The sequence below is a fragment of the Acanthaster planci genome, linkage group LG02, assembly GCF_054643075.1.
Source record: "Acanthaster planci isolate LZ-2023a linkage group LG02, COTS_SCS, whole genome shotgun sequence".
In the NCBI taxonomy this organism is placed as follows: Eukaryota; Metazoa; Echinodermata; class Asteroidea; order Valvatida; family Acanthasteridae; genus Acanthaster; species Acanthaster planci.
In genome coordinates, this window is record NC_141778.1 from 14,016,549 (window position 1) to 14,029,790 (window position 13,242).

A 13,242-nucleotide genomic window follows, 5' to 3' on the forward strand; every position below is an offset into this window, starting at 1 on the left:
GTTAAAAAAAATCACCAGTTTTTTTTTTGGGGGGGAGGGGGCGGTGTTTTACAACAGAGGTGGACGCGCATCATTTTAATTGGCAGACAAGGAACAACATACTGAAGTCTTGGTGGCGCTGTTGAAATCATTCGACTGGAGCTGTACACTGAGAGAGTAGCGCCAACTGTACTTTGGAACCAACAGAACTGTTCATTGTGTGTGCAATACAGCATGCAGCTATTGTGTGATCCACAATTTTGGATCCACTGATTGAGACACTCATGTCGCAACTCTGAGTAAAAAGTTCTGTGTTCAGCGACCTTCCACGTAGCGTGGTGGCGCTATTGATATCAATTGGTAGTTGTGATCGACAAGCATTTGTCACAAATTAAATCAAACAGATGTCTTCCCTTTAAAGTCTTTCAAATGAAATGATATTTTATGAACAGAAAAAACAGCTTCCATTCATGCAAAGCAATGGCTGAAATTTAAAAGCGTATAATTTATGTCCTTCGGAGTTCGCCACACCTTTTGGGTTACAAACCTAGTTTTGATGCAGATTCTGCAAGTCTACCTGTGTATGACCTGCCTTGTAATGAGTGTTCAATAGTTAGACTCATCTGCTCATGAAGTTCAAAATTGTCGCCTGTGACTGCCTTTGCAAACCATAGGAGTGGATGGGGACATATAAACCGCTCAGTTGAAGTTGAACCAAGTTGAACCTACTTTGCAGGTTAAAATTGCCTTTATACACAATTTTGACGTTTCTGATTATCAAGTCGGCTTTCACTTTTTAGTCTGTGGTGAATAAAGATACACATTTTGTTGTTATATTTCAAGTAATGAAAAAATGAGGAAGTGCAATTTGAATGTTGGAAGACTCTAGTCTTATGAATTGAAAAAAAATATCACTTTTACAAGGTTTTTCAGAAGTACTAAAACCACGAGAATTAATTGATTCATACTCACGAGTCATCTTTCTTGACTGACACGACAATATTTATTTATATCTTACTAAAATGACAAGCTGTCTTTTCAATATGAGTCTAAGCATTTCATGAGTGGAAAACAATTGATCTTGTTAGCCTGATTATAGTATGGTTTAACAGAGAACGCCATATTGTTATTTGTTTAGTGCTGTTTTCCTTCCTGATAACTGCAACGTAATTAGGACACTGACATTCCTTTGAAATCCACTCCGAGTCTGCAAATCTCCTGCCTAGTGTGGCAGGAGATTTGGGAAATGTGTTGGACTGGGGAAGATGTTGAGCATTTTTGGTAAAATATTGGTAAAACGTAACTGCCCAAAAAGAATCACGTACATTTTCGGGAGACAAGTATGATATTTTTGATTAGCAAACGTCACAACTTTTCCGAAACAAATTGGGTACTAATTGGGACATACGGAATTTGGCAGAATTAGCAGACAAGGAGTCTGATCACTTATATGACCTCATTTACGACGGTACTCTCACTTCTGAGGCACTATAGGAGATATAGACGAAAGAAAAAAAGCTTATTATTAGCAAATATATTTTGTCATTCTGATTTTCCTATTATTCATGGCAGCGAAAAAACCATATTTTTTTTACGGATGTCCCACTTTCTTCATCTTTTGGTCAGTGGAAAAACTGGGATATATATCTCTGTTGTATTTCCTTGATTTCAAACAATGGATATAATTCTGACGTTTCTCAGAAAACTTCCCAAACATCCAATTTATAAGAATACCTGTATTATTGCATTCCATGCCCACTATTAACACAGTGCAGCCTTTTTATCAGTATTGACTCCATATCAATCGCATATTACATATAATTTAAACACAAGTGCCAGTAGCAGAGTAAACCGGGAAACATGTTTTCAAGTATTTTACGCATCAGCTAAAAACAAACACCAAAGAACACAAAACAAAAAAGTGTCATATTGAGGTACAGCAAACCCTGATTTAGAATTCTGAAAGAGTCTTTAAGTGAAGACAAGATGATTCTGTAATAAAATCCAATGTTGTTGTTTTCTAGAGATCGTTTTTTCTTTCCTGGAGCACACAACAGATTATTTCTTAAACTCTCGTCTCCTGTCCTGATACAGCCGTGTAGCGGTAATTATAAAGTTCATCCTCAGTAGGGTGGTATCTCGATGTGGGAGTCAAGTCTGACTGACGGCACTGGTAAAACGAAAACAGGAGGCAGCGTAGTAAAGTTAACAATTATTTCTGGTAAAAAAAGAGAAAAAACGAGTTAGTCCCAATCGGTTGTTTAGAGTATCTCCCCATCCAAAAAAATTGCAAGACTATTTCACAGCAAACGTAGCTGGCATTCAGACATCCCATACCGTGGCCCATTACAGTGGTGTTCTGCATTGAAAGGTGAACGGAGAATTAAAAAAAGCAAGTGTTCATTTGCCAAGTATTTCTGGTTCCCCAAAATTCGATAAGCTGTAGTGTAACTTCACGAGGAATGGGAAAGCTGTTCAGACACCATTCAAAGACACATGGTAAAACTTTCGTTTTGGAAATTGGCTTTCTTTTCTGTAGCATGATGTACTCAATTTTTAATGAAATTCATTTGTGCTTTTTAACTTGGTCTCATGCATCTGAGCTTCACATTTCTGTATATAAGCCTCACCTTGTTCCAGTAGTTGATGAAGGCTGCCGCAACGACGACTGCCAGCATCTCCAAGGTGAAACAGATAACCAGAGACAAGGCGCCCATCGGAGCACCGTGCATTCTGAAAGGAATAGTTGATATACCTAATCAAAGGTACCTTACCAAAGTTCCCAACAGAATCGGCCTATGGCGTGCTCCAATTGATCATGAATATTTATGAGGTGTAATGATGATTAATACTATTGTTCATAATTAACACGTACAGGATGTCGATCAGAAAAAAAATTCTATTTGTGTGGGACACAATGTTGTGGTTAACGTCATTTCTTGGGATAAAAAAGGTAAAAGGATACGAGTTATACGTCAAGAAGCCGTGGAGTTCTAAAGAAGAGTGCAGGCATACGGAATTCCCCCAAATTGTCAAATTAAACTTAAGGAATTTCAGCAGAAATAAGTGGTGAATGTAAAGTCGAGTACATTTGTCCTGTACTAACAGTCATTTCTCGACATATTTACCCAAGAACCGGAAGCACAAACACGGACGCTACAGCGAAGACGAGACGCACTGCAGCACTAGGGTAGACGGCTTCTGCTCTCTTGATGCACATCAGCCAAGATGTCAGGTGTGTTCTGATTGATACTGAAAATGAAGCAAAGGCCTAGTTGAAACAATCTCTTTTGATTTTGCTCTGTGCGTTTTCATTTTCCACTTCATTTAACGGTTGGATGAAACATAGCAGCTCAATTGGCCAACGTAAAAAGGACTTAGAATAACACAAGGAAGATGGGACGAAAATGACATGACCGCCTACCTGTTATTGGAATTGCTGTCAATATTCTTAGTGGTACGATGCACATATCAGCAATTGTTTTGTCCAATCCTAATAAAGTCATCAGTACATTGTTTATGACGTCAGGTATCCAAAAGAGAATAACACAGATCTACATGACAAAGTCCGGAAGAAAGGTGAATGCTTAAACAATAAATACCAAAGAAAATTTTAGACTTCCTTTTTCCAACTGATGATTTTTACAGTGGTTTGATTTTAGCTTGATTGCGTTGTATACTCACTGTTAATGAAATCACGAAGTAGCCGATGTTGAAACGCGTGATGTGGTGGACGGTGTTCCGTCTGTTATCGTTTTCCACGGGTTCTTCGCTTGGCTTTAGGGTGAAAAAAATACAGGGTTTCAACATAAAAAGTATACCGAGATGAAAATTGCACAAAAGTGTCAGATTGCATTGACAGCACATTCAACGTATGAGGTAAGTAGCGAAAACAAAGCAGATAGGATTCATTTGGATACATTCCTTGTTTTAAGATTTTTTAAGATTACTTAAAAACTTTTAAAATGTATAACCCCTAAAATATTCCTCCCCTGAACATTTGGTTCTTGATTTGCCTTCGAAGGGCCCTTAATAATCATGCCGTAAATTAAATGGCTCATGGCCAATTAAATCTCCCTGGTTTTAGCCAAAACGGAAAGTTAATGACAAGCATTTTCATAAATATTACATCAAGATAGAGTGGAAAGAGGAATCTTCCATCGATGAGCCAGTGGTAGGTCATCATTGATGTAGGGTAGCAGATTGACAGCGTTGCAATAGCCTACGATAAAAATGGATGTCTCGTGTCAGAAATGTTGGACAGAATTGCTGGTTCCCAATGCAACTTAGTCTTCGTTATTTCATTCCAAGTGAGATTGCACCGACACAAGCGACATGACTACCTTTCCATAAGTTATACCAAGCAGGAAGAAAGATTTGGCGTTTTAAATTCGTTTAAAACTCACGAAACAAACTATATTGGAATTGCATCATTTATTAAAATTTGTCATAGTCGGCGATTGACTGCAATGAAACCTGCTCAAAATTGTTCATTTAGCTTTGCTTGTCGGCATGGATATGGCTTTAAACGAAATAATTTTATTCTCTTATTGTAGTGGAAAACCTTTCAAATTTCAAACAACAATGTTGGTCTCTGAAATACATTCTGAACAAAATACTTTGGTTTCGTTTTTGTTTACTGTTTTCTCAGTTTCCTTTTTCCTTTTTTTTTTTTTACCTTGGCCGCTTCCTCTGGGGTGTCTGCAAGATCCCGAGCAACGAGAAGATTGGTAAGTGGGAAACTAACATTCTGACACACGTTCACAATTGCCAGGGGCAACCAGAAGGAATAGGCTTGCCTCGCTGTAAGACGCTAGAAAATGATTTGCAAAACTCATTGCATATGTAAAACTTTTGAAAACATTTGGGAGCACTGAGATGTTGCCAGCAGAAATTGGCAAGCAATCGACTGCATTGAGCGATACATCAAATTATGTCAAGTAGATTCAAAACAAAATGTTACGAGTTTAAGTGCACCTGAACTTCTGCACTTGCTTTGTGAAAATATGGAATAATCTGTAAACACAAGTAGCTTTGTTCGAAAATGCTCTTGATGTCAACTTTAAGAAAATCATCAGTTTCTCGTTCAGGGAGGCGATGGTTAGTCGCCAATGGTCATTTGTCTTTCATGGACTCCATCCTGCGTCTGTTTTCTTTGGCCTACTGAGGCCGGCTTTGTATCACAAGGAGTTGGACTTCCACCTCACAAAGGATGTGGTTAGTAACATTTTCTTTTGCTTTATTTTGTTGGCCGAAAGAGATCCATTCAGGGACTTTATCAGCTGAGCTACGAAGACAGACCACTTTTATAAAGGCGATATACAGTGTTTTTTTTCACGCTGAATAGTCCGCAAACCTACCGCATCTACAGGCGTGTCCCTTTCCAGTGTGCGATGTAAGTACTTAACATATCCTGCCAATGCTGTAGATACTCTTAAAAACATCCCCGTATACATGGATAGAATTGGGATCAGCAGCGGCCTAGTCTGTAGTAGACTTGTCATGGGTAGTAGAAACAGAAAAACTACCTGCAAGATGAGAGACAGACATGTTTCAATGGATTACATCCAAATAAAAATTATGATGGTTTAGTTCCACCTTTTACCCAGTGTACATCCCGCTTATATAACATTGTTTGCACAGTGTTCGTCATGAAATGGCAAAGTGAAGGGCTGAGGCGTAAATAGTTGCTGGGGACTGGGGGTGACTTTAAAAGCTTGGCCCAGCCGCGGAAATCGAAAAGGGGGAGGGGTTGCTGGATACTACACAGGGGCGCTAAAAGTGATACAGACACAGAGCATTTATTGAGACAAATTTAGACATAAGTGTCTTAATTGTTTGAACCAAAATGGTGGCTTATGCGTCAGTGCTTATGCACATGCACAGTTAGCACACAGTAGCTGCATGTTGTTATGCACACATAACTAATAGCCATTGTGGTTCCAAACTCTGAAGTTGGCGCAACTTTCTCTATAAAGAGCTCTGTACAGACGTACCTGTATACATCTCATTTATGTACAGCTACACGAATTTATCTCACATCGAAACAGCGTTTTCACTGCTTTTGTAAGTATTCTTCCCTCTTTAGTACTATTGAATACATGTTCGTAAATACACCTCAAAATCCGTCATTAGTACGATCCAAGAACCCATCCCTCCAGTCAAAAGTGTACCCTCATCCCCCACGATTTACGCCAACGGTGAAGTGGGATAGTAGTCGAACGAAGGTCATCTCTGCTATTGTTTCATTTCAAAGGAAAGAGCAGAATGTAACCCTATGAAAGTTAAAGCATTTTCCAACTAAAAGAATTGAACAGAAGAAATGTTCTTGTCTTTGGGTTTGGGTTTTGTATTAATTTTGGAATCATTGATGTACCTAACACAATAAAAAAAAGCCCAGAATTTCTCCATTAAAGAGCACCTCAAAGGAAAATCTTTTTTCTCTGATTCTAATCTGTTCAAGTAAATATGGAAGCATCCTAATCGAACGCAGTGTTATTTGTCTTCAGAGCTTAACTATAACAAGCTAAAGGGCTTTTTTCCTGTTCATGCCAAGATGCATGTAGATTGCCTCATTCGGAGAAAACAGAGAAAACAAGGGGAACCCTCGCCCTGTGTTTGTATTGGATAAACCCTTATGCTTGCTGAACAATGGCTACATGCATTGCTTCCGTGTTTATTTGAACAGATGAAATCAGAGAAAACATGCTTCCTTAGAGGTGCTCTTCCAAAGGATTTCGTTTCCTGTTTTGCACTTACCCGAACCACAATATCGAGTACCTGGGCTGCCCCAACAAACACACTGTGCTCTCGAGACAAAAGTAGGCCAAACAAAAACCAGTTCTGTATATCAGTGGTACAAATAAGATATCAACAGTAAATAAACAAGACATAAGTGTATCTGTAACTTTATGTTTAACTCATAAAGTGCACACATGCTTTGCGTGATATTTTTTCATAGCTATTATCGTCAATTCCACTAATATTTGAATGTAAGTGAATGCGATTATCAGCCAGGAGTAATTCTATAAAAAGTCAGTTGAAGAATGTTGAATGACATAATACTGCAAAGAAGATATTCCCTGATGTAATTCTGTGCCAACATATTGTATTATTCATGCTCTACCTAATCACTACTAGCATTTCTTTTAATTATATGTATAAACTTAACAGATAACAATAACACAAGATGCAAGACTAATGCTTTAAAACTTACCAATCCTTCTATCAGCGGCCATATTGCTAAATACAACATGCATTTTCTCACATCAAGAGCAACATCTTGGGATAGGTTATAAACGGTGTCAGTTAGAAATGTACCAAATGCTGTCAAACCTGCTAAAGATAAAAGAGGTACAGCAATTAAATATAAACTGAGATAACAATAATATTTTATTGTTTTTACATATTTCTTTTCTCAAATTTGTACACTTCTCAGCACGTATGGTCAGGGATATGACCATCACACAGCCCTGAAAAGGCGTTTTTGTTTCCACTGTGTTGTACAAAGTTGTCCATTCTTGCAATTAACAGTGCAGTTTTTGCAAATTCCAGGAAATGCGCCATCAAGCTAAGCAAGCAAACTTCCGATACTCCAAGGATTATTTTTAGGTGAGAACGTGAAAACTGCAGAGTAACTAGTGTAATACATAAAGGGGTGCGAGTAACAGTGTAAGTGTTTGGCTTAGTGAAACGAATACGTGCAACATAGTATAAGCGAGAAATTTGTAATTTCTGACCAATGAACTCGTACCGATCAGCAGTGCCGTGGCAACTATCAACACGCCTACAACAAGCATGCAGACCAACGCCACGACACCATCTCGTTTGCTGCGTACTAAGACCAGGCTGACATTGGTGAACTCGAAGACAATACCAACCATGAACTGACAGATGAAGAAGGCGATACCAAAACTGGCCAAAGCCTGTGTCGCATTCTCTGCGGAGGTTAGACCCCTACTCAGAGCCTCCAGATAAGAAAACGGAAAGGTTCAAGAATAAAAGTCGGCATGTGCACTGGGAACAAGGAAGCCTCTGTGTTATTACTTGCTACAGAACTTTTCCAGACACCAATGTAAATATTGCTGTTCGATTTGAAATTAGAAGTTCCATTAGCAGTAGTATTACGTATCTTATCAAAGGTCAGGTCAATTTGCAAAATACACGAAATTCCCATTCTAAAATATACGCGGGAAACCAATCAAAATGTTATCTTGTAGGTTGCACTTGATACTTGCAGCGTAATTATGTCAGGTTGGTTATTAGTTAAAATCTTTGGTTTCGAAAAATTTACCACATTAGGCCTACTGTACAGGCATCTCATTGTTTAACTGGTACAATCAACGTTCTAAATATCGTATTCCTTGTGCATCAGGGACATAGGGTCGCTTACACTGACCAAGCTGACCAGAATTTGAACGCTTAACGAGCCTGGTCAGTTATACTTCACACTGGGAGTACAAACTTGAGCGCAGCAGATAGCAAACAGAAAACGGTCATGACCAACCGAAGCTATGTGGAGGCCTACCTCTACTTCCAAGATAGAATAATACATTTGGTTGCTACTACTCAAACCTGATTGCCGAATATGACGACTAACTTGGTGAACGCTAGCGGGACCATGAATTTAATGATTCGTGCATACGTGATCGTAGTCATGTTGCTCGTAGTATGAGTCGGCGCCATGTCGTCGGGCTATAGGAGTACCTCCTTTTATCTAGACATAACTCTGTGTTTCAGCTTGATGAGTAAATCTGTACATCGTCCAGTGGCGGCGGGGTTTGATGTCAGACAGTACACTGGACGGTACTCACAGACAAATGTAATTAAGTTGAAGCTTTTTCCTGCTCAGTTGTGGTAATGCGCGTCTGCTGCTATACCTGAATATAGCACGAACGATGTGCACTGCTGACTTAACCAAGTCATCTCCACTACGTGACTGCCGGACTCTGATCATTGAACCCTTTAATCCAGTAAAAAAACAAACGACAGGTTTGTTGTTATATTAGCAATGTGTGGAGTGGCTCTCAAGGGAGAAAAGAGTTCGCTCATCGACAGCGCCCTCACAATGCGCTGGGCAGACAGCTATTTCGGGACGCATGGCGTCATTTTCTAACTAGATGTATCACAGATAAAAGATGCAGCACCATGAGACGGAAATGGCAAGAAAATGAAACTTTAATATCAAAGAACCCTAAAACCAGCACTTTACCAGACATGGGGAAACGGTACAGGACCTCACCGAACTATACTGCCTATAATTTCCGCAGTCTGTCCAGAAAACAATGGATACAGGCAAATAAACTCAGATCAGAGCACGTCTGAGCTGAGTAGCTACTAACCTGCATCACCAGTGCTCTCGAGGCCCCGTCCCCCCATATGCCCTGCATGCCTCCCCATAAGACGCTGCCCAGTTACTGCAGTCCAAGGGGGGATATGCCACAAAACACGAAATTGGAGAAGCTGGTGTAGATGGATTACGGATAGAAACCTGGAGGTGAGAAAGATACCACATCAAACTTCTACTAGGTCTATATTATGTGCATTCGTTGATATAGGGAGCAAGTAAACAGTGCTTTGCGCGTCAGTAGCTGCTCATATATAAAGTACTTTGAAGACATTAGCCCATGCCAGCGCCGGGACAAGCGAACTATTATCTAGGGCTCGTGGACACGGTAATGTGAAAACTCTCGAACAACATGTTGTATTTGAATATACCATCGCCTTAGCCGTATTCAGGGCCCGCTGAACAGCTAATCTCTTCCACTGAATGTTGTGACGGAAACAAAAATCTTGCATGAGACATCACCTTATGTAGGCTATGTTTATCTAGAAACGCTGATGGTTGGAAGATAAGCAAAAGATTATTTTTGTGGTAAATATGTTGTGCACAACAACCTCAAAAGCGAGCCACTTTGGTAAAAAACAATAATCATGAAAGCCATGGGATGGAGTCCGTCTTTGCCTCTACGACCTCAGTAAAACGAGGAAGTGCCGAATTATGTAGGAGCGTGCAACAGGTGGATTATTTTAATTCCACGTGCAATGAGTAAACTTTGGATCTGTGCCAGTTACCGAATGTTGTTACCACCCCCAACCCCCGTGGAGTCAGTGACTGGACAAAAATGTTCTTTTTTTGCATTTTCACCTGTTAGTGGCGTCATGAGAGTATAACTACTCATGCTTCTGCGGTCAAGTTCACTCCACCTTCCAAGGTCTCCAGTACAGCAGTTCTCTACGGCTTTGTGTAACAAGATGGGAAAGACCTGGAACCGGTCGAGAGTGCCGAATGCAGAAATTTCAAGCTGTTCAAAAAAATAGGTAGCCATTAGGGGGTCAGTGTGGACTGGTCAGTTAGAAGAGAATATGTACCTTTTGCTTCAACAGAGCAAGCCTCAGCCTATAGGGGCAAGCTTATACCATAAAACACTGAGACTTAATATCTTGACATATTCTAGTACAATCGTATTTGTATTTTGCTCCGTGTACATGTATTCTGTATCCTTACTGAGCCATATTGTGTCTTATGATTTCCTGTGTTTTCTTACCTCTCTCATATCAGAACCATAAGCACATGTGGCATCCTGATTATGGTTTCGGTGCTCACCGCATTCCAGCATAGCAGTGAATAAAAACCTCAGGAAATGGAGCAAGACGATCATGGATGAGAGCGCGAGCTGTTATTGTCGTCCAAGATGTTGAAATCTAGGTGCACTGAACGTGTGTTGAAGTGAATTCGAAACAGGATCGTCTGTAGCACTGGCAATGATGAAGAGACTATGCCCCAGCGTGAGCCTGATGGAAATGCATCTGGGCCCTGCAGAGGACGAGAGAGGATCCTCTAATCCCTCAGTACCCAACCCTCTCAAGACACTAGGCTGACCAGACAGGTAGGTTTCCATACCATTGCCTATTAACTAAGGAAGCAGTGTTATTCTCGGGTTTCATGCACTTAACCAGTTATGGACGGCAATTTTCATTTCATATCCTACTGATTGTATGAGTTTATATGTGCATTGTGGAAAGATAATTCGTGCTTTTAAAATGAAGTGTTTGAGGCTCAATATTTCTCAGTGTTCCACAGGTTTCGATTTTCCGCAAAGGTCAGAGGTGTTTTGGGTCACCTAAATGAGCTAATATACTTGTGTATCAAACTTGTTAATCTTTAAGACTTTTTCTTTTCATGTTTACGTTTTTGGAAACATCCAGAATTGATGCAAACTGCTTTAAATGAAACCAAAAATGGCGTGAATATGTGTTAATGGGAAATCAGTAAACATAATCAAATGGAGCTTTTTCTCTGTAATTCTTGTTCAACTCCATTATTCATCATGGTTGAAACAATGCTTTTTGAATTAACTCTTTCTGAAGTTACCATTCCCCCTCATAATTATCCTACATTACAGATTATACATATCGTGACAAAGAGATTGGGTGCGACGTCATTGTCGCCTAGGGGATGATATACACTTACAAATCCTAAAATTCTTATCAAGATCTGCCCAAAAATGTTGGCGACAGATCACAGGATTAGAAGGATGTCTGCTATTACGAGCAACTGTCCTCGCAGGCAAAAACCCTTGATTTATAATTTTGAAATTTAATGGTAAAATCTGGACGGCGTGTCGGTTGCATTCTTCCTTGAACACAAATATTTGTCCATGACATTTGAGAGAGGGCGCTGTTTACAATACCGTTTTGTGGGAGACGGCTAAGGCGAACGATATCGTAAAAGACGTATGTGGTGCTCTACTTAATACCTTCTCCTTACTTACAAAAAGACAAAATCATCGTTGTATAGTTTCGACAACTGCTTTGATTATTGTTTCGTTATTTTCTAACAAAATCTTAAGGTTGACGTGTTACATCTTCAAATGATTTTCGTGTTTGTCTTTGATAAATATTTGCATTCATTTCATATATTCATGTGACTTTCAAAAGTTGTAGTTAATGTTTTAAATGAGATTTGTTTTGGTAACATTATTGAACTGCTGAGACTGAGTCTGAATTTCATGTATGCTGTTCTGATACAGGTCCATAGTGCACCATCTAGATACAAAAGCCCATCACGGACGTCTTTTTTATGTGACTGGTTCACTGCACTATCAGACCATCGGAAAAGTCCAAATTTTGGGGAAAACTTTAATTCAAACACTCCTCAATTCCTTTTTAAAACAGTGTCCACACGCAATAAAGCTAGACTAGATGAACTGTTTTTGAAATACCATCCCACGTTGCTGCCTCTCATGGTTCGTATCAATACATAGAATCGGCTAACCAGTGGTGTGACCGTGCCCACGAGCATGGTCCAAAGCATCAACCGTCGAGCAACTTTGCTCCAACCATGGTTAACTGTGGTATCAAGGTGAGCTCCTCACGCCAAACTGTGTGGTCTGCAAGAGGCAAATTTCTAAAGTCCGTATACAACCAAGTGCGCCCTCTATTCTGCTGCTAGTTAGTCCACAATGCCCAAAACTGTATTTTACAGGCCCCTGGAGACCGAGCTCGAGAAGCTGGGACGTTTTTCTATGGAATTCCATTTCTATCACGTCATGTCTATTTCTTGTTCTTTTCAGCTATTATCCGTCTGTCACATGGTTCCAATGCCCGTGTCCCGTGTTGTTTTCCCCTACCTTGCTCACTCCGGTGCGGGTTTATTATTTCGTTCGTGCTTGCTTGCTTGCTTGCCCAAGCAACCAGACCGACAACAATACTCGAAACCCTCGGAGACTGCAGGCTTGGCGCCACTGCTCAGCTCGCGTGCAAAGTTCCCGAAGTCCGCCAAAGGCGCACGACAGCCTTTCTGGTGAAACTGCCAATTCTCTTCGCCAAAAGGGCACTTTGTTTGCCGCAGGTTGCGCGTGTTCAATGAGGCTTAGCATGGTAAAATTGGGGGGTATGTTTTATTTCCATTCTTGCGCATTGTATTGTTCAATATGGAAGAGATTTACGACTGGTGGATTGAGTTGTTTACACCGTCGAACGTGCTCCACACTCAACTTAAGCTTTGATATATCAGAGCAATGTGCCGACATCGAAAGTTTTCTGTTTCGCATGCGTTTGTTTGCAGCATAACGCGTGCATGAGTCTTGAATGGAAAATTGAAATTGTTTCAGAAGCGACATTTATCAGATACTGAATGTGATTTGTCACCCACTGGGTCGCCTTGACACAGTTGAACTGGTGACATAGACTGATATTCTGTTCGTGTCTTTCTGTCGCACTGTGAAAGGCGTGTAATTGTCAGGATTAGTTTGCTGGTTG

The 13,242-nt window shown here is 40.2% G+C and overlaps 2 protein-coding genes across 4 annotated transcripts in view; one reads left to right on the forward strand and one right to left on the reverse strand.

Moving 5' to 3' along the window:
* Positions 1 to 954: 954 nt before the first annotated feature.
* LOC110973169 (mineralization regulator ANKH-like) lies at positions 955 to 8,937 on the reverse strand. 3 transcript variants are annotated; one of them, XM_022223770.2, is made up of 12 exons: positions 8,554 to 8,937; positions 7,733 to 7,946; positions 7,196 to 7,317; positions 6,739 to 6,822; positions 5,340 to 5,507; positions 4,658 to 4,792; positions 4,109 to 4,201; positions 3,664 to 3,756; positions 3,404 to 3,533; positions 3,108 to 3,231; positions 2,610 to 2,712; positions 955 to 2,149 (listed from the first exon to the last, which is right to left on the reverse strand). In XM_022223770.2, the coding sequence occupies exons 1-12, from the start codon at positions 8,662 to 8,664 to the stop codon at positions 2,045 to 2,047; spliced, it is 1,482 nt and encodes a 493-aa protein (XP_022079462.2). In that variant the 5' UTR covers positions 8,665 to 8,937; the 3' UTR covers positions 955 to 2,044. The 3 variants fall into 3 exon arrangements, with proteins under 3 accessions (XP_022079462.2, XP_086988603.1, XP_022079463.2); XM_087132477.1 differs by having other exon boundaries at positions 8,624 to 8,935; XM_022223771.2 differs by having other exon boundaries at positions 7,196 to 7,314; positions 8,554 to 8,935.
* A 1,223-nt stretch (positions 8,938 to 10,160) lies between these two features.
* Positions 10,161 to 13,242, forward strand: part of LOC110973168 (uncharacterized) — a 76,982-nt gene continuing 73,900 nt past the window's right edge. The window contains exons 1-2 of the mRNA XM_022223766.2: positions 10,161 to 10,299; positions 10,541 to 10,868. The gene's annotated coding sequence lies outside the window, so the exon portion shown is untranslated. The remainder of the gene's footprint in view (positions 10,300 to 10,540; positions 10,869 to 13,242) is intronic.